Below are 21,731 nucleotides of genomic sequence, written 5' to 3'. Positions count from 1 at the left end.
GAGAGTTGAAAACAGCAGGTCTGGGACAGGTAGCATGTCCGGTGAACAGGTCAGGGTTCCAGCAGGTCTGGGACAGCAGGTCTGGGACAGGTAGCATGTCCGGTGAACAGGTCAGGGTTCCAGCAGGTCTGGGACAGCAGGTCTGGGACAGGTAGCACGTCCGGTGAATAGGTCAGGGTTCCAGCAGGTCTGGGACAGCAGGTCTGGGACAGGTAGCACGTCCGGTGAATAGGTCAGGGTTCCAGCAGGTCTGGGACAGCAGGTCTGGGACAGGTAGCACGTCCGGTGAATAGGTCAGGGTTCCAGCAGGTCTGGGACAGCAGGTCTGGGACAGGTAGCACGTCCGGTGAACAGGTCAGGGTTTTAACTTGTCATATAGCATAGGCTACGTTCAAATCCATCTCTCTGGCTTGATTATTACAGGTAGGGCCTAATTGTCAACCCAATGTAATAACTCAAATAGACGCCATGGTTATCTGGTGATTCATTCGACTAGTGATAAAGTTCAGATTGCAAATATTATCATGAGGATGAAGATTCTCAGACAACCGTGATGTCTAATGTGTTTAATGGATGTGTAATTTGTGACTTTAGGACCACATAATTTAATCGGCTCATTTGTATACTAAAGGCTTTTTGGGATGCTCTGATGGAGAGGGTCTTTTACAGTGACATTGACATCTGCTCACGTTCACTAATTGATATTTGTATAATTGGACATACCTCTTTAATAAAAACACTTTGACACCGCCCCTTATATAATGTGACCGTGGGGCAATAGAGCTTTCGGGTCTGCAGGTGAATGAATGCACGTGAGCCACCGTGATGGACGCACATGACGTGTCGAAGAAAGTGCTGCAGTTAAAACTTCAGCTCAAAGAAACGACGGAATCAAAGAAGGTATTTTAGACGCACGAATAACAAGTGTAATTGCTTGTTGTTTTAAGCCGGTTCTTTATTGTACAATTACTCTACCTGGACAGTAATAAATAGATAAACACCAATGGTTGAACTTTGCTAGCCCTCTCTCGCCTTCTCGACTGAATCACAATTATTGTACGGTAGGTTAGTGATGGAAGCACTGAGGTTTACAAAATAAATCCCGTGGTCTATATTTGAACATATTCAGTGTCAACAGGGCTGCTCCCCCAAATCAATTCATTAAATGCGTGTTTTGTTTGACACATGAATGTTTGGAAGAGTTTATGAACAACTTTAACAAAATGGGAATCTCTTGTGACTGAGTATATGCTGCTGATGATGCGTTGTCTGAGCATGTGTGCAACAACTTCATGTTGGGGTAGGCGTGTGGAGGATTATGGCAGGAAGGGCTGCAGCTAATGTCAAATTGCCTGTTCGAGTCGCGTCGGGTTTTGGGGAGAGTTTAGTTTGCCCTTTTAATTACCTTATAACACAATTCTCATAACCTGCTACGAAAAGTCACTTTTGACATGTATTGCATCCCGTCTAGTCAACCAGTGTGGAGTTGGGGGGGATGAGAAGTGCTCTGGCGCTATAATTAACAACCCAGCCAGTTGCCCAACGTGTGGCTGCTGTCTGTCAACTCGGCACTGAGTTGCGGAAACACTTACTGGAATAGTTCTGTTTGAGATAATTATGAATACAGATGACATTTTAACACCTGTCACGTGAAGACCTTGTTTCAGGTGTGTCTTGTGTTTCTGGGTTGGATGTGAGGCCTCTGCTGCACACATGCAGTAGGCTACATTTTTACAACTGATGTGGATGCAGGCAAGCTGGGAGGGGATTGTCCCATACTTACCTTCTTTGAATGTACCTTCAGCAATTCTGACTTTCTAGGAGTACTTTACTCAAACTGAAATAGGATCTGGTACTCACTTTGGGTGCTGTTACTGTTTATATGTAGGTGCAGGGGCACCGCAATACTTAAGAGGAACTGGACCTCAAGCAGTAGAACATTTTAGGTGCCGGTACTCTGCTCCGGTGAGCTCTTTTCCAAATCAAGCACTGCTTTCTAGTGAACTGAAACAGACTACCATATTGGGCATGTCTGTCCGTTTGTCCTGTTGATGTTTCAGCTTTCGTTCACTTTTTTAAAACTTTTTTTTCATACATTCTCGGCATGATCCCCTGTGGTGGTTGTTCATGATAAACATGATCCCCCTTGGTGGTTGTTCATGATAAACATGATCCCCCTTGGTGGTTGTTCATGATAAACATGATCCCCCTTGGTGGTGGTTCATGATAAACATGATCCCCCTTGGTGGTGGTTCATGATAAACATGATCCCCCTTGGTGGTGGTTCATGATAAACATGATCCCCCTTGGTGGTGGTTCATGATAAACATGATCCCCGTGGTGGTGGTTCATGATAAACATGATCCCCCTTGGTGGTTGTTCATGATAAACATGATTCCCCTTGGTGGTGGTTCATGATAAACATGATCCCCTGTGGTGGTTGTTCATGATAAACATGATCCCCCTTGGTGGTTGTTCATGATAAACATGATCCCCCTTGGTGGTGGTTCATGATAAACATGATCCCCCTTGGTGGTGGTTCATGATAAACATGATCCCCCGAGGTAGTGGTTTATGATATGATAAACATGTTAGCTGTTCTAATCGTGCAAGGACAGTTTTGTACAAATGTTTGGAAATAGTTACTATGTTTGCATCCTAATGTATTCCATATACAGTCTATGATTTATGCATAGCCATTTGTTTATTTTACAGGTCCTGAAAATCTTAAAGAAACTAAGGGAGTTGGATATAACCCTAGACATTCTTGCAGTAAGACACTCCTATACTTAAAATTGTGTGTGTGTGTGCGCCCATTTGTATTCAATTGAAAGTATTTTTGTCTTGATTCTGATTAGGAGACCGGAATCGGCAAAGCTGTAAACTCTTTGCGCAAGCATGGGGATGCAGGAGAAGCCGTCAGGCTATTGGTCAGTCACTGGAAGAAATTGGTTCCAAAAGAAACCTTGAGGTATTGTACTTAACACACTTGTTTTGGAATAATTTGTATGATGATTGTCCAGTGTTCATTACTAGTGTTTGAATTTCTCCCTCATACAGCCATACAGAGAAGGATGATGCTTCGCAGAGCAAGCTGTTGGTAACTGATGCAGAGATTCAAAACCGTTCAAAAGAGGCATGCTCAAAAATGGAGGACCAAAGTCAAAATGCTTCAAAAGATGAGCGTTTAAAAACCGATGAGGAAAACCAAGATGGGCCTACTTCAAGAGGGGTTCATTTGAAAACTGATGAGGAAAACAAAGCAACTTCAGAAAAAGAACATTTGAAAACTGATGAGAAGGACGAAAATTTAAAAGATGAGCATTTGGAAGCTGAATACAAAAACCAAAGTACTTCCAAAGATGAGCATTTGAAAACTGAAGACAAAAACCAAGGTACTGCAGAGAAGGCTCATTTACAGAAAGCAGATGAAGACTCAAGGGAATTGAAAAATGATAATTTTAAAAGTGAGAAGGAAAACAAGCGTACTTGGAAGAAGGACAATTCCAAGGATGAGTTGAAAAAACATAAGGGGACACGGGAGTGTTTAATGGTTACAGAAAAAGAAAGTTATTGGAGTAGAAATTCTGAAGATGAAAATGTGCTTGGAAGCACATCTAAGAGCAGCCACAAGAAAGCCAAGTCGATTTCCAGGGAAGAATCTAAAAACAATTCAGATAACGGAGGGAAATGTGGGATAAGGAGAGACTCCAATAGAAAAACACTGCCGTGTACAAAATCATCCAGCGAAGAGTCTTCAAAATCTAAACCTGATAGAAAAGGGACAGTTATTGACAAATCCAATGACCAAGACAAAGTGAGTGACTCCCTAGGTTGTAATGGAGAGAGGCGGAAACCAAGTGAAAGAAAGCAAGTCTGCCATGAAGACAAAAAGACTAAACATGAGGGAAAATCGAAGACCAAAGAGAAAATGGCGCTTGAGGACAAGCCGAATGACAATGACGTCGAGGTGCCCTCCATGTCTTTTGAGTCTTTCTTGAGCTATGACATCAACACGCCTAAGAGGAAGAAAAAATCTGACAGTGAAAAACCACCTAAGAAATTTAAGACTGTGGAAAAAGAAGTGGTTTTGAAGACACCCAGCACGAAATCCAAAAAGCAGTTACCTGCGGCGACTGCAGATTTTTCATCGCCTAAAAAGGTACATTTGGCATGGAGCTGTAATGCATTACAAATATTTCATAAATGTTTTGCGCTAACATTCTGATTCAACAATGTCACATTGATCAAGGACATCCTTTTTAAGGCTATGAAGGGGTCTGTGATGGACTTGCTTAATATTCCATTGCCAACATTTCTACCCGACTATGATGAGCTCTCCAACTTCAACTACTACGACAGGAAAAGTGAGTGTCAACTGTGGTGTCTTTTTCCCCCAAGGGTTTGTTGTAGGTTGAGCAAGCTGTACAAACTTCATCTAACTCCACTGAACACGTAGTTGAATGTCATGACTTCAATCCTATTTAATCTTGCTGTGTAAAATGCAGGGCTCCCTTGTTAGACCTTGGTCTCAATGGGACTCCCTGTTGAATTAATGATCAAATAAAGTATTTTTGGGGTTTTATGTGTAATTTGTTTCAGTGGAAGACAAATCTAAAATCTCGGTCTCTGAGGGCCCGGTCTTCACTGGTCAAAGACTCAACCGGAAGATGCAGGTCTATTCTGGTGCAAAGTCCGCCTTTCTCCCAACCATGATGTCCTTGTATCAGCAATGTATCCGTGCACTGCAGAACAACATTGACTGTGAGTATGGTCCAGGCAGGGAACCTCAACACTCTTACGCAGGCTGTCCTTTGGATGGCAAGAATGTTAACGCTCTGATCTTTTCTTAGTGCTCTATGAGATCGGCGGGGTCCCATTTGAAATCCTTGAGCCAGTACTAGAGCGCTGTACACCTGATCAGCTGTTTCGTATTGAAGAGTGCAACCCGGTAAGAATCCCATTCTTAAGTTGATTTTGAGGAGGCCTGATGTAAGTGTTGTGCCTGCAAGGGCTAATGCTGGACAGGCCTCCCATCACTTAACTTGACCACTGAGTGCCAACCTGCAAGTACTTCCTGTATATCTGATAGTAGTGCTGCATAGGTAATATGGCTTCACCATCGAAACTCGGTATCAAAATAAACAAATAATATTCTTACACCAATTTGACACTTCATAGCTGTGAATTCTGATGGCTTAGATTTGTAAGGTTTGGTAAGAAATATGGGTACGGTGAGCAGATTTGTCATTTTGACTGATCAGCCAATAGACGGGTTGGTTGTTTAGCAAGAGAACTGACACGCACGCAACTAGGGGGCAAAACAGACTGGCTTGGCTTAATTATTTACAACATGGTAATTATATTTAAACCTTTATTGAAAAATAAATTTCCACAATGAGTGCTTGTCTCAAATACATTTATCGTTGTTGGTTGGCTAGCTAGCAATTTCTTTTTGCCAAATTAGCGTAGACATGACATCAAGAACAAGCTGAAACGATGATTCACCACATGGCAGCTTCCCCACATGGCAGCTTCTTCTCATGGTTGCTAGCTATCTGGCCATCCAGAATCACAGGACTTCTGCCCCATTGAATCGTGCACATTGTTTTCTTGATGTTGTCAGCTAAACCGTCTATGCTCTCTGACAGATGTATGTTGGATTGACTGATCACTTATGGGAGAAGCACTGTCAGCGGGACTTCAGGAATGCCCAGCTAGAGGAGTACGAGTCCTGGAGAGAGATGCACATGAGGCTATCTGAGGAAAGGGAGAGGAAGCTCCAAAGACTGACTAAAACCATAGTCTCTGCCCATTCAGGAAAACCCAAAGGTTTGCTGTTCCATCACGTTTTTGTATTGCTTCACATCATTCACAGGAAATCCTTGACATTCAAGTTCTTGGGACAGGTCAAAAAGTAACCCTAATGTCTTACCAATCAGTCATTGGACAGTGCTCATGCTCTGTTGACGTTAAGTTATGCTACCTTTTGAACTGAGATCCTCCGCTTTACAAACTCTGGTCTCGGTTTGAAAGGGAATGAGCAACAGTTGGCCCAGTTGTTTTGACGTGATCTGAGCAAGACTACTCCTAAATGCTGGCCAGGCACTGGGTTAACGTTGACCTGGCCATCTGTCCCCCGACCAACAGAGGCTATGAATAGATCTGAAGGGAGACTGGCTACGGGGTTTAAGTAAACCTTGTCAATCTGTCATGGCCTCTACTGGCCTTGTAGGGCTGGAGATTATGTAGAATGAGGTTCCTAAAGCCTTTCCCATCACTGACTGGGGTTCTGTAAAATCCAGATCTGCCCATTTCTAACAGGTAACTAAATGCTATAGTGCAATTATCCCTTAATGTGTAAATAGTCTTTTTTTGAATAATTGGGTCAAACAGCTATTTGGTTTAAGTGTCTCCAATCATATCTTCTAGACTCCACACAGTTGGCATATTTATTTACTGTGGGTCTTTTCACTAATACTAGTTGTGGAATAAGAATTTGTCTTCTAAAATGTCATTTCTTCCTTCTTTCTCCCACTCCCAGGCCGGCAGGTGAAAATGGCGTTTATTAACTCTGTTGCCAAGCCGCCTAGAAATGTGAGAATTCAGCAAGAGATCCATGGAACTGCTAGACATCCACGAATCCAGCAGGAGAACAATGGAACTACTGGTGTCGTACTGCCGCCTCACCCACTGGACAGGCCCAGGTCTGTCCCCACCATACTGTCATTCTCATTGACCGTGGTGACAAAGATGCCTACTTACAAATTATATACCTGCCAGAAAATACATTATTCTTGCTCCAAGTATGACAATCCTACATCTTCATATGGAGTTGCTATCCTTTGAATAATTGATCATTTTAACTGAAATTATTTTTAGTCAATTTCTTGATAAACAAGTTTTTTTCTAATATAATTTCATAAGATGGATATCAACTCAATACAGAGCCTAATGTATGCACTAGAATAGAGGATCGTAACACATGGTTGACATTCTACTACTCAATGGTTTACTCGGGTCATTGTACTTTCATTGGTAGCTCAATCACCTGACCACGGACGGTGTTTTTTGTTGCCGTGGTCTACGCTCTACTCCCCCAAATGAAAATAACCAGCAACTGTTGCTAAGCAGAGCCATAACCTGGCTGTTAAGATCCTGATAGTGCTAGATTAAATACCCGTCTCTCGATTAGGGTGCTGGATAAACTGGTTTAATTTTGGTTAGACGGCATGCTTGTCCTCAGATTTTCACTGCAACAAATCATTGTAACAGACATTGTTAACTAGATTTGACTTAATAAATTTGGCAGTATCAATACAACAAATGGTTTGCTTAGACATTTCTGGTGGCGCTTTTGAACTGATGCTATTTTAACCGGTTAAAAAACGGACTTGTTCAAACTCCAAAACATGTTGATGTTAATCCTTTCTTCTGTCTATGGTTTACAATTTCTCAAACAGTGTTATTAAATCATTTTTGGGTGTGTATGCGATTGGGATGTAACCGTAATGTAGACGCCACTATGTGCACTGCCCCTCTCCTTCTCAGTGTCAAGGCCCAGGAAAACAGAGCCAGACCCTGCTATGTTGAACCTCCTAGGCCTAGCACCACTGTCTCTGGGACAAGCCAAGCACAAGACTCCCGCAAAAAAACACGTAAGTAGAATCATTTGGCACCTAATGGGTTAACGATACTTTACTACTGATTCATGAACAGTGTAATTGTATTGACATTTAACTTTTTACTCCAGGAACTGATTCCTTTTGAGGCTTTTGGTTAATCGTAATATACGTGGATCAAATTCTACTTCTCCCATTTTGTGCATGCAGCTGTCGTAGGCCAGCAACTTCTAGTAGAAGTCAATGCTTGTGCCTTATTGCAGGATTACATTTTAACCAGCAGGTGTAAAGGTGGGCTTTCCCACAAAGTGGGGGATTTGTGAGAAGTGAGTTTGACTGTTGGATTAAATCAATACTCTGCTGAATTACTTTTTGTAAGAGTAGAAGTGGTCTTTTCACAAACGCTATATAACATTTATTTCCTTGAAATATACCAGCATCTTTCATTTGATTCAGAAATGCGTTTTGTCCTACAAAAGCTTGGTGTATTCATTACGGAAACGGTTTACTCTTTATGAACCAAACGGAAGCAAACAGAGCAAAACAAGAGTTTCTACTGGACAAATGTTCTGTTTGCTTCAGTTTATGCTGATTCTGTTAAACACTTAATGAATACACCCCAGGCCAATGGTATACAGAAGGTGTACTTGTGAAGATCAAATATAGAATTCAACATCAGTCTGGCCGTTCATAATCCTAGACGGGTCAAATTAGCCTGTGGAAACAGCTTGATCAGTGTTAACCGTTGTTTTTACTGTGAAATGCACATGAGGCTTGTTACACCAGGCTATGGTCAAGTTGCATATGTTTTACTTTTTTCTCTTGAGGGGTGGCACCTATGATGGCAAAGTCTCTGAAGGCCTTTAAAACGATGGGGCGTAGATGAAGGCCCCAAGAGGATGGATGGACTGCTGGAAACTGTTGTGGATAAAGGTGTATTAATTCCACTTCATGTGTTTTCACTACTCTTTGTCCCAGGCCAAATGTCCCTTTCTTGGCCTACTTTACTTTTTGGGACCAAATTGGATCTGTAACTATACACTGAGTATACAAAACATTAAGGACACCTGCTGTTTCCATGAGACTGACCACTTGAATCGAAGTGAAAGCTATGATCCCTTATTGATGTCACTTGTTAAATTCATTTCAATCAGTGTAGATGAAGGGGAGGAGATGGGCTAAAGAAGGGTTTTTAAGCCTTGAGACATGGCTTGTGTATGTGTGGCGTACAGAGGGTGAATTGGCAAGAATGGTACGACATCCAGCCAACTTGACAACTGTGGGAAGCATTGGAGTCAACAGGCCAGCATCCCTGTGGAATGCTTTGGAGACTTTGTAGAGTCCATACCCTGACGAATGAAGGCTGTTCTGAGGGGTGGGGGTGGTGTGCAACTCAATATTAGGTGTGTTCTTAATGTTTTGTATACTCAGTGTAGCTATTGGGCCGGGCCGTCTTTGTATAAAGTTTTTTTTGCCCATGCTGCTTGTAAAACAATCGCTGCATTTGAATGATGGGTATGTTTCAATGTTATTTGTTTGTTCATATTGTCAAACACGGAGTGAATTGCACTATTAAATATGATGAAAACCATGCATTGTTTTTGGCAATTTATCTATTTGTGGACAGAGTTAACAGCCAAAATAAAGGAAACCCCAAGGGTCTTAATAGGGTGTTGGGCTACCACGAGCCAGAAACGCTTAAATTCTACGTGTCTGAGACTCTATTGGAAGGATCCCACACCATTCTGCTGTGAGATTCCATTTGGTGTTCTGTTGATGGTGGGAAATGCTGTCTCAGGCCCCGCTCCAGATTCTCCCATAAGTGTTCAATTCGGTAGAGATCTGGTGACCGAGACGACAATGGCATATGATTTACATGCTCATCAAACCATTCAGTGACCATTTGTTCCCTGTGGCGGGGGGCATAGTCTTCTGATGGTGGCATAGCCATGGTAGCAAAAATACTGTAATTGCCTGCCCAGCAATTTTTAAACATGACACTAAGCATGGTAATTGCTTAATTCAGGAACCACACCCTTGTTGAACCACCTTTCAATATACATTGTATCCCTCATTTACTCAAGTGTTTGTATTATTTTGGCAGATGCCTGTTATTTTCAGGGGGCTAGTGTTGTCATTTAGTATGTTCTAGTGCCTCTTAGTGGATAAGAGAAGAAAATGCAAGTTATGCCCATAATATCAACAATTTTTTTTTTTCCACCATTGAACAGTGGTTCTCAACATTTTTGGTTACTGGACACAGGTGTCAAACTCATTCCATGAAGGCCTAGTGACTGCTGGCTTTTGGTTTTTCCTTTAAATTAATACCTAGATATTAAGAGCGGAGTTCCTTACTAATTACTGACCTTTATTCATCAAGTACAAGGGAAGAATGTACCTGCAGACACTCGGCCCTCCGTGGAATGCGTTTTGACATGTGCTGTACACTAAACACATTTAGCTCTACCCAAAATATCCCATCAACTGATCACAATGCCCATGTTCTTATGAATCTTCACAAGTATCATCTGTGGGTAGGCCAGGTACTAGTGGAGTTACCCCAGGGTTGAAACACGCTGACCTAATGTTCATCAAGTGAAGACTGATTAATCCTGATTTACAAACGCAAGCGATGATTTGAGTTCATAGGGCACGCCCTCCCTATTTAGAAAATTGGTTCTACATTTGTATTCATTGCTTTTTGGTGTATGGACCTACATCAATGGTGCATTCAGTACGACAACGGTGTTCAACGTTTTAATTCAACGGAGCCGGTACTGTGCTTAACGACCAGTGAAGAACTGTGTGGTTATGGTGGCCCAGAGGGTGATTGTGTATGAGTTTTGCGATCGCAAATGGTCACACCCATATTGATAAGGCCAAACGGGAGAAAACAGGCCTACCTCAAAGGCTGTTGAACTGTGTGCACTGTTCTTTGGGAGAGTGTTGTTCAGTAAGCTACAAACTAATGCAACGTAGCAAACGTTGAACCAAACTGAACGCACCCCAGGTCTACGTATACATTTCTGACAGCTGCCCCATAAAGACAGATTCATATTTGACTTACAAAAAAAACATGCTGAAAAAAAGTGTCGCTGTTGTTTGTATATTACCTACTCTAAAGTGTGTGTGTATACATAACATTTTTTTTAATGAACCAACAACTAGGCAAGTCAGTTAAGAACACATTCTAATTTACAAATGTATTATTTACAAACCCAGACAGTGCTGGGCCAATTGTGCACTGCCCTATGGGACTCCCAATCACAGCCTGGATTCAAACCAGGGACTGTAGTGATGCCGCTTGCACTGAGATCTAGTGCCTTAGACCACTGCACCACTTGGGAGCATAACTCCCAGAATAAACTTTATTAAGAACAGAGTATAAAAGACACAACTAGGATATTTCAGGCTAAAATAACACTGAGCTGAGGTACTGTAGGCCAATCGCGATCCTCTTTCTTGCTGCTACTTTTCCAGAGGGTGGGAGTGAAATACAAAGGGAGGAGCAGATAGGCATGGTGACGTCAGATTGGAACGAGGGAGTGAATGTTCCGGGTCAGAAACAGGGGTGTAATCATTAGTCCAAACAGTTGCAGAAACGTTTTGCAACTTAAACGATAGTTTCTATTGGACACATCCAGGTAAGTCCCGCCCATGTCGTTCCGTTTGCTTCCGTTTAAGAAACATTTGGCAACAGAATCTGCCGAATGAGTACACCACTGGTCTGAGGGGAAAATAACTCTGGGACAAGGAAAACAGTAGGCTACACGAAATAACACCTATCTAAACAGAGATGTGTTCGTTTTCGGGAGCCGATTAGAAAAACTAACATTCCAGAAGCGACGTGAGTAAAGAATAAAAAAACCAAGCCTACAAAGTATTGAACGTGAGAGCGCTAGACACCGTTTTTATTCCATGGTGCTCAGTGGTATTTATTTACGCCTGGGGGAGGTGGTTGAGATGTTTGCTTTGGAAATTCGTTCGAACAACTGCAAGAAAGTGTTTGGCAAGCAATCCAGTAGCTAGGTGGCCGTATTCAGTTGCGCCTTCCGTTTCTTTAATTGGACGTCTATTCGGGATATTTTTTAAGATCGGATTTTGCCATCACCCGGTGATGTTTCACTGTATACCTCTGTGGCGGTGCAACCGTCATGTTGAATTGATCGATAAGCGGCACTGCTCTCTGTTGTACGTCCCGGATGAGATCTACCGCTACAGTCGGAGTTTGGAGGAACTTTTGCTGGACGCTAACCAACTCCGCGACTTGCCCAAGGTAAGCAGAATGTGTTTGCTAGCTGGCTTAACTAAAACTGTATTATGCATAGTAAACTGATGAGATGTAACGTTAGGTGGTGTCATGTCAGGAAAAAAATAGTTGTAAATTAAATGTAATCAATGACGAGTTATTTATGCCATGGCAAATAACAACCTACAGTTTAAACAGGTTACGTGGAACAGGTAACTTGGGTACATGATTACGTCTCATGGGGACATAATCATTATACAATATTGCCATTCGTCTGGACCGGACAGAGGTCTTTAAAATATATATATTTTTAATTAATTTAACTAGGCAAGTCAGTTAAGAACAAATTCTTATTTACAATGACGGCCAAACCCGGACGACTCTGTGCGCCGCCCTATGGGACTCTCTATCACGGCAGGTTGTGATACAGCCTGGACTCGAACCCGGGTCTGTAATGACGCCTCTAGCACTGAGATGCAGTGCCTTATTCCCGCTGCGCTGCTCGGGACCCCCGAGTGGCAAGAAGGGATACAGCGTTTGTCAAATTAACATCAAAGTATATATTTTGTTGGTTACGGTTGAGCTAACCATAACCTAATTATTCTAACCTACTGGGTGATTTATCCCAACCTGCCACGAAAAGTCAAATCTGACGTTAAAATGACAAAAGCTGGAATCCTTCTAGCCAAGACCCTGGACAGAGGACACCCGCATGGCGTATTCATTTCCCATGTTGAGGACAGTTATGAAATGATGCGCGCCCTATTATTTGACGTTCTGCAAACTGCAACACTTCTGCTGCTCCAACAAGTTACAATCTCTACTGTCATGTAATTTAATCTTTATTATGGGGAAGACTAGTTGGCTACGAACGTCTTTGTTGAATAGCCTAGCTACATAAAAAAAAAAAAATCGGATCTGCATGATTCACACATTTATCTGGCTATGTGTAGAGACTATATGGAAAATGTATTTGAAAGATTAAGGGCTCATTCCATTTTTATTTATTTTTTCAAACCTTTTTGACCGAACCCCTTTTGATTTGATCGAAACCTACCATACATATTTGTCCATCGTAAAAGTGGTCAGACAGTGACTTTGGACCTGAAATTCAGGTCACAGTGCCAGAACATTCAGGAGATAGAGGTGCTCAAAGTTGACCCATTTTGCATACACAACCATACCATGAGTCATCCATGATTAATGGTTGAGTTTGATATCATTTAAATGTTTACAAACAGGGTTGTCAAACTAATAGTTTCTTGAAAACAATATTTTCAGCAAACATGCATTTTCATCCCAGTCATCATTCTCTAAGTTTGCATGTCATTTCTTTGTGCGAGAGTAGGAGGGGAAGAGGGTTACACCCTTGCATTGCATTCCATGCAGTAAGATAGACCACAACCATTTGTTGGTGTTCCTTCACATGCAACTAATACGATCTAGGCTAGCTAAATGAACTCAAGATGAGTCCAACAGAATAGATTATCCAGGTAACTGTTCTACTGTGCTCTGCTCATTGTGTGGTCTCATCAGATTTGCTACCAAGGTGATGTAACACTTGCCTTAACACTAGACGGGCCTATAGTATGAGTGTGTTCACCATTGGGTTGTCTTGACAATGGTACAGCATGAAGAATATAGCCTGTTGGTTTCAAGATGTAGAGTTGAGGAAAAGGCTGGCGTAGGCTCTTTGATTTCTTCATCTGTATCTTGAGAAGTTCTCGATTGGATAATTTGGGATTATCCAGGCTGTATCGCATCCGGCCGTGATTGGGAGTCCTATAGAGCGGCGCACAATCGGCCCTGCTGTCATTATAAATAAGAATTTGTTCTTAACTGACTTAATTAGTTAATTAACTTAATTAGTTAATTAAATAAAATTCTGATTTACCGGATCATATAGCTTTCTATATAGCCAACATAATACCGTGATTAAAAAAAAAAATATTCTTGAAAAGGAGTCATTGCAGAGAAAATGCACACTGGGCTTTTTATCAACTTGTGGAAACATGAAACAGGAGTGAGTTGGCCACGTTTCTGGTTTTTCCTCTTTTCCATCACTTTCTCATGAGTGTTGGCGAGGGAACTCGTCTACAGAGAAATTAACCGTTTGGTGCACTACAATTGCCAGAAGATTTGTATGTTAGTTTATTAGTGGTTAAATAAATCTCAGATTTTTGGGGGGATAGCAAATTGGACAGGAAGTAGCCTAGATTGTGAGGATACATATCAGGTGTTCCTTTCATTGAGGAATCAAGCAAGGGATGTCTAACTGCATATACTTGCAGGCTAGCCTAACTTGTAGAACTAGCTGTGCCATTGTCAATAGAGATAGTGATCTCTCCAAGTCCTGTGAGTGTTTATCTGTTGCCTATAGCATAGACCATCATTTCCCAAACTCGGTCCTGTCCTAGGCTATTTTACTTTTAGATCTTCACTTAGCCTAAGTAGTAGGAACTACAGAAAAAAGGGAGCTGTTCACCTAACCCTAGCACTAGCCTACCACATCTCATTTTTGAGATGTTGATCCTTCTGCATTAGGCTGGTCTAGATATCAGTAGAAAATGATAGTTTGGGATTTTGATTATAAAGAGATGCCACATTACATTTTCAGAAATGCTTATTTGAAGAGGTGAAAATTTGACAAATGTATATAAATGAATAGGCTATAGCTTTATTTCCCCTCCCCCTCTACATTTATTTCCACACATTTGGCATAGGGTGGCCTAGGCTATTCAAAAGTCCCAGTCACCAATGTGGAATTTAGTCTGACCTCAGTAGACTAAAGGGCATAGGAGCCTAGTATAAGAAGAACCAGCCATCTAGTTTGTTGAGCGATAAGATGCCTCCTTCTGTGCTAGGTTAGTCATGTCTGACAGCCAGCAGGTCTGCTCTTCCGCACATTGAGCCATGAAAACAAGGAAGTTGTTAACAAAGGTGCAGTCAGTATCAGGGTGTTATGGCGCAACATGAGTCTTCCTTTGTTCTGTCAAGCTCTAGGCCTAGCATCACCTTTGAAGTTCATTGCCATTGTCTTTATGTTAAGTATTTACAGATGTGCTAACTTCGCCTAATATACCAAAGCCAGTCCTAATCAAAACTGTTCTTCTCATCCAATTTGTAGCTTTTAAGATGTAGGCTAGCCTAGGCGTTGTCAACTTAGCAACACAGGCATCACATTAGTAGTCTTAAGGCATCCGCATGCTTCCCAGCCGAAACAGTTCGAAAGAGTTAGTTCATATGTGACTTGTTTCAGGAAACTAGGTGTATGTCGCGCATCACTACTTCACAGGAGAGCAGTGGTGGAAAAAGTACTAAATTGTCATACTTGAATAAAAGTAAAGATGCCTTAATAGAAAATGACTCAAGTGAAAGTCACCCAGTAAAATACTACTTTAAAATGAATTTTACTTGTCACATGCGCTGAATACAACAGGTGGTAGACTTTACAGTGAAATGCTTACCTGTCACACACACAGACACATACAGTAGACACACACACCACAAACGTTCAGGTGTTTAGTTTAGCCTAGTTGTTGTTTGGTTGAGAAATACCATTCAGTGGAGGGTAAAATAAATAATAAAATATTTATATTTGTTATTTCTGCCAAACAAAATGTTAAACATGGCAATGTTGCTCTCATGGTCTCAATAAAGGCGGTCAATAATTAGTTGCGTGTCATGATTTATGCACTTTTTCATTCTGTTACGATTCACCCCAAGCACTGTTACAACTAACCCAGACCTGATAGCCTGTTTGGGATGGATTGTGGTAGGTTTGGGTCAAGAAAAACACAATCCCTTAACCTGTTTGGTATAGGGGGCAGTATTGAGAATTTTGGAAAAAATATGTTCCCATTTTTAACGGCCTCCTACACCAACTCAGAAGCTAGAATATGCATATTATTGTTCAGGTTTGGATAGAAAACACTCTGAATTTTCTAAAACTGTTTGAATGGTGTCTGTGAGTATAACAGAACTCCTATGGCAGGCAAAAACCTGACAAGGCTTCAAGCAGGAAGTACCCTGTCTGACAAGGAGTCGTGCGTCTTACCTCTTTTTATTGAAAAGTAAGGATCTTAGCTGTAACGTGACAATTCCCAGGGCTCCAATAGGCTCTCAGAGCCCGCGAAATAACTGAAGGTTTACGAGGGAACCTCAGGTTGAAATATATTATCGCCTTTTGTAAGTGGATGCTCGGAGGACCTTTCAATGATGCGCGTGCATGAGTCGCTTCTGAGGAGAAATTTTATTCGGCTGTTTAGGCTCAATGCATACTCCCGGTCGGAATATTAACACTTCTCTATGACATAAATGGCATAAAAATTGGTTTTAAACAGCGGTTGACATGCTTCGAAGTACGGTAATGGAATATTTAGACATTTTTGACACGCCAATGCGCCATGCGCGACACCGCGAAAAAGCATTCTAGAACTCACGAACAAAACGTCGCTGTTGGAACATAACGATGGATTATTTGGGACCAAACCAACATTTGTTATTGAAGTAGAAGTCCTGGCAGTGTATTCTGATGAAGAACAAGCAAGGTAAGAACATCTTTCTTATAGGAAATGTGATTTTGGTGGATGCTGACCTGGGTGGGTATCTAAATAGCTAGCCCTGTAATGCCGGGCTATGTACTTAGATTATTGCAAAATGTGCTTCATCCGAAAAGCTATTTTAAAATCGGACATATCGAGTGCATAGAGGGGTAATGTATCTATAATTCTTAAAATAATTGTTATGCTTTTTGTGAACGTTTATCGTGAGTAATTTAGCAAACTGTTAGTAAATTCACCGGAAGTTTGCGGTGGTTATGCTTTTTCTGAACGTCACATGCTAATGTAAAAAGCTGGTTTTTGATATAAATATGAACTTGATTGAACAGACATGCATGTATTGTATAACACAATGTCCTAGGTGTGTCATCTGATGAAGATCATAAAAGGTTAGTGCTGCATTTAGCTGTGGTTTGGGTTTATGTGACATGATATGCTAGCTTGAAAAATGGCTGTGTGATTATTTCTGGCTGGGTACTCTGCTGACATAATCTAATGTTTTGCTTTTGTTGTAAAGCCTTTTTGAAATCGGACAGTGGGGTTAGATTAACGAGATTCTTGTCTTTAAATAGCTGTGAAATAGTCATATGTTTGAGAAATTGAAGTTATAGCATTTCTAACGATTCAAAAATCGCGCCACTGGATTTCAGTGGCTGTTACGTAGGTGGGACGAGTTCGTCCCACATGTACTAGAGAGGTTAAAACAATTAAATACACTGCAGGTAGACTGCATGTTGAGCTTCTTAGTACAATAAGCCCTTAACCAACAATGCAGTTGTAAGAAAAATAAGTGTTCAGTAAAAAATAATGAAAGAGCAGCAGTAAAGTAAGTGGCAAGGCTATAAACAGGGGTACCGAGTCAATGTGCGGGGGCACAGGTTAGTCTCGATAATTGAGGTAATATGTACAAGTAGGTGAAGTTAAAGTGACTATCGATAGATGATAAACAAAGTAGCAGTGTAAAAAGGGGGGGGGGGCAATGCAAATAGTCTGGGTAGCCATTTGATTACATGTTCAGAAGTCTTATGGCTTGGGGGTAGAAGCTGTTTAGAAGCGTTTTGGACCTAGACTCTGGTACCGTTTGCCGTGCGGTAGCAGAAAGAACAGTCTATGACTAGGGTGGCTGGAGTCTTTGACAATTTTTAGGGCCTTCCTTTGACACCGCCTGGTATAGAGGTCCTGGATGGCAAGACACTTGGCCCCAGTGATGTACTGGGCCGTACGCACTACCCTCTGTAGTGCCTTTGCGATCGGAGGCCGAGCAGTTGCCATACCAGGCAGTGATGCAACCAGTCAGGATGCTCTCGATGGTGCAGCTGTAGAACCTTTTGAGGATCTGAGGACCCATACCAAATCTTTTCAGCCTCCTGAGGGGGAATAGGCTTTGGCGTACCTTCCTCAAAACTATCTTGGTGTGTTTGGACCATGATAGTTTGTTGGTGATGTGGACACCAAGGAACTTGAATCTCTCAACCTGCTCCAGACCAGCCCCATCGATGAGAATGGGGGCGTGCTCGGTTTTCCTTTTCCTGTAGTTTACAATCATCTCCTTTGTCTTGATCACATTGAGGGAGAGGTTGTTATCCTGGTACCACACGGTCAGGTCTAAGACCTCCTCCCTATAGGCTGTCTCATGAATGTCGGTGATCAAGCCTACCACTGTTGTCGTCAGCAAACTTAATGATAGTGTTGGAGTCGTGCCTGGCCATGCAGTCATGAGTGAACAGGGAGTACAGGAGGGGACTGAGCACGCACCCCTGTGGGGTCCCAGTGTTGAGGATCAGCGTGGCAGATGTTACCTACCCTTACCACCTGGGGGCGGCCTGACAGGAAGTCCAGGATCCAGTTGCAGAGGGAGGTGTTTAGTCCCATGGTCCTTAGCTTAGAGATGAGCTTTGAGGGCACTATGGTGTTGAACACTGAGCTGTAGTCAATGATAAGCATTCTCACGTAGGTGTTCCTTTTGTCGAGATGGGAAATGGCAGTGTGGAGTGCAATAGAGATTGCATCATCTGTGGATATGTTGGGGCGGTATGCAAATTGGAGTGGGTCTAGGGTTTCTGGGATTATGGTGTTGTGAGCCATGACCAGCCTTTCAAAGCACTTCATGGCTACAGATGTGAGTGCTACGGGTCGGTAGTCATTTAGGTAGGTTACCTTATTGTTCTTGGGCACAGGGACTATAGTGGTCTGCTTGAAACATGTTGGTATTAGACAGTCGGGAACAGGTTGAAAATGTCAGTGAAGACACTTGTTTTTTGGCAGAAATGCCTTCTGGAACATGTGAACTTTCATGTGCCTTACTAACAAATGTGTATGCCATCTGTAAATATGAATAAAATTGTTAAATTATGAGCCTAGTTGGTTTAGCCATGGAAAAAGTCAGGAACCTTCCTGCTAGCCATGATTGGCTGAGATAATGGATGGGCTGGACATGCCGAGAGATTCATTTGGATTTAGCAGACCAATCCGAACTGTAGTATTTGTAGGTAATCCTTTATAATGCAGCTTTTTTGTTGTTGAAAGTTATCAGTGTTGCTCTCCACTTTCTGGAGGTCCGAGTTTTGAAATCAGTGGAATTAGAGTATGATAGCGAAGGAGATTCTATGTTCTCGAAAAGTGAACACAGAAGGCTGGAGAAAATACCTGTCTCCACATTACATCTTCAAACTAAGGGAAACCATGGCATCCATGACAGAGAGGGAGTAGCATCCATCCATGTATACGGGTATGATAGTCTAGCTAGCTACTTTTTCAGTTATAATACATTTCTAATTTTGTCAGTTTTCATTTAAAGTTAAAGCGTACTCTTTAGGTCGCTAGCTAAAGTTAACTGTCTGGCTTGTTAGCTAACGTTATGAATAATATTACTATACAGATCATACATGTATCTCAGAGCCATTTTCATTGCGAGTTATAGCCTAATGCAGGGCTGCCCAACCCTCTTCCTGGAAATCTACTGTCCTGTGGGTTTTCAGTCCAACCCTAATTTAACACACCTTATTCTACTAATTAGCTGCTCAACAATACCTTAACTAGCGGAATCAGATATGCTAATTTGGGGTTGGACTGAACCTACAGGACCGTAGATCTCCAGGAAGAGGGTTGGTCAACACTGGCCTAATGTTAGCTAGCTAGCTAACCATTGAACCTGGTTGGTTAGCTACCTGCAGATTCATGCAGGATAGTAACGTTATGAGTTTATGGTTCATTGTTTAGCTAGCTATGTCTAAACAAAAGACCACTATGCAAGTAACCAATAGAATGTTCATGATGTCACTGCGACAACTGTCGAAAGACGTAGCAAGAACAAATTTACCAGCTATCTACTCTGATTTTAGAGCACTATCGTCTGAGTGTGCCGGAGAGCAGAATAACTGACGTATTTTTACGAACGCCCGTTGAATATGGCCGGTGTCAGTAAACGTTGGCAAAAAAAGCGTAACTCAATTGTTGCCAGCAGCACATTTAGTCACCAATGCTCTGGATAACATAAAAACAACCTAACCAGCTCTGCTAGGGTGAGTAAAATGGTCAGTGAGCTGTTCTCTCATGTGTCTGGAAGTAGCTAGCCAACAGTTAGCTTAGGAGCCTGACTGCTGCTGTTAGGTCAGAACGCTTGGATCAAACCTACTCCTCGGCCAGAGCGTCCAGTGTGTGCTCTGAACGCTCTGAATTTACGAATGGACAAACTGACAACCCTCTGAGTTTATGAATGCCCACGGCACACTCTGGCACTCCAGATTGAATCTACAAATACACCTGTAGTATTAACCAGCATTTAGTCTTGAAATCTTTGGTTGTTTAGTACATGGCCTCACATGTGAATCCTTAAATAGATGGGCAGGGCTAAGGCTTAAAAGGGTGTGAACAATGTTGAATGGGTGTAGACAAAGCAGAGCTTGCCAGAAGGTTTACCAAAACATTCAAGGGCCATTTTCTCAAGTGCGGTTACAAGTTTATCAACTTTCAAAGCAGAATTACTTTCCCATTGTTCCTAAACTGTAGTGTATGATATACCGTTTTCTAGCCCTGAGTCTCTACTATTCAATGTAAAATACACAATTTCAAATTTTGCTACATGAGATCGAGCCGGCCGGTCACATATTTTGACTAGATTTTGTGACGTTTTTTCCCGTTTTGGACTTTGGTAAGGGGTTTTTCAGATGCTTGGGCACACTAGTTTTTCTCGAGGGCAGCCGAAGTTCGGGAGCTGACGTCTACGCCCCTTCGTTCGTGATTGGTCAACTGTAGGGATTCTTCAATTAAGTATTTTTTCATTCAACGAGAGATGACTTGTTTTCATGCACATTTTTTCATTTGAGAAATACTGCACCATCTCAGATTAATTTGGACTATTTTGAGGAAGTGTATACTGGCTTTGGTGTCTCAAAATGGTCAAACAGTACTATTTGCTTGAAAAACGAGAAACAAAAGCACAAGGTCTTTTAAGAGAGTATGCAAGAACACTCGTTCTGTTTCGGCTATACTTTAGCTAGCCGCCAGCTAAACTTAAACATGCTGACATCTTTAGTCCTCATAGACCACACCGTAATGTCTTCATCTAGGGCAGGGATTATCAACTCGATTTAGACACTGGACATTTTTTAAATTGTAGTACCTTTTTTGAGCGGATGGTAGACTGCAAATTAACCAAAAGAAGGCCAAACAGATATTTGACTTAAACATAATAATTTCAAACCTTGTTTACAGTATACGATCACATATCTCTCTTTTATGCATGGGAATACTTTGGAACAGATTTCCAAAAGGAAAATCACTGCGCTGATTTGCGGGTGTTTTTAGTCTTGTCCACCCCCAAAAATACGTGATATTTTTTATTTTTTTGCTCAGAACTTGGGGTGCAGCCAGTTGGGAACCAGTCTAGGCAATAATTTCCCCCTTGAAAACCATGAAAGATGTTGTAGAAAGTAACCATGTCAAATGACTTGGAATGTTTGACCAACCCCTTTACCCCTAGCCATTTTGGTTTGTTTAACCTCTTGGGGCCTCTCATTTATATAGGCTAGACGGAGTCAGTACTGGTAGTTTGTTAGGTTAAGTTAATAAATTTTGGCATCTGTTTGAACAAGTCGTCCTTGAGCATCTATGACTTTGAATGGTCTTAATCAGGCTTGTTCAGTTTAGTTGAGAGAACCTTTGAGCTAGGCCACAGGGAATATGCCTAGGTTAAACTAGGCTAATTGTAGGCTAGTTTCTTTTCAGTTTTCAAGATAATACCTTTGGCTTTGGGTAATGTTCTGTACAAGGTACAAGATAGACACTGAACTTCATTCT

General features: G+C 41.8%; 2 protein-coding genes across 3 annotated transcripts in view; both read left to right on the top strand.

Annotated features, from left to right (window-relative positions):
* The first annotated feature begins 783 nt into the window (after positions 1–783).
* eloal (elongin A, like) lies at positions 784–8,803 on the top strand. Its single transcript, XM_029765379.1, has 11 exons — positions 784–900; positions 2,716–2,772; positions 2,859–2,971; positions 3,061–4,162; positions 4,268–4,367; positions 4,603–4,764; positions 4,854–4,951; positions 5,652–5,832; positions 6,545–6,707; positions 7,552–7,658; positions 8,450–8,803. Exons 1-11 carry the CDS (start codon positions 826–828, stop codon positions 8,506–8,508), a joined length of 2,217 nt encoding a protein of 738 aa, XP_029621239.1. The 5' UTR covers positions 784–825; the 3' UTR covers positions 8,509–8,803.
* Positions 8,804–11,287: 2,484 nt separating this feature from the next.
* lrrc1 (leucine rich repeat containing 1) overlaps positions 11,288–21,731 on the top strand; it is a 50,810-nt gene continuing 40,366 nt past the window's right edge. For both annotated transcript variants that reach the window (XM_029765377.1, XM_029765378.1), the window contains exon 1: positions 11,288–11,898. In XM_029765377.1, coding sequence (XP_029621237.1) covers positions 11,740–11,898 — 159 coding nt within the window. In that variant the 5' untranslated portion in view covers positions 11,288–11,739. The remainder of the gene's footprint in view (positions 11,899–21,731) is intronic.

The sequence above is a fragment of the Salmo trutta genome, chromosome 10 (assembly GCF_901001165.1).
Source record: "Salmo trutta chromosome 10, fSalTru1.1, whole genome shotgun sequence".
NCBI classification, from domain to species: Eukaryota; Metazoa; Chordata; class Actinopteri; order Salmoniformes; family Salmonidae; genus Salmo; species Salmo trutta.
The sequence above is the reverse complement of the archived record's forward strand: the minus strand, read 5'-3'. Positions and strand labels throughout refer to the sequence as shown.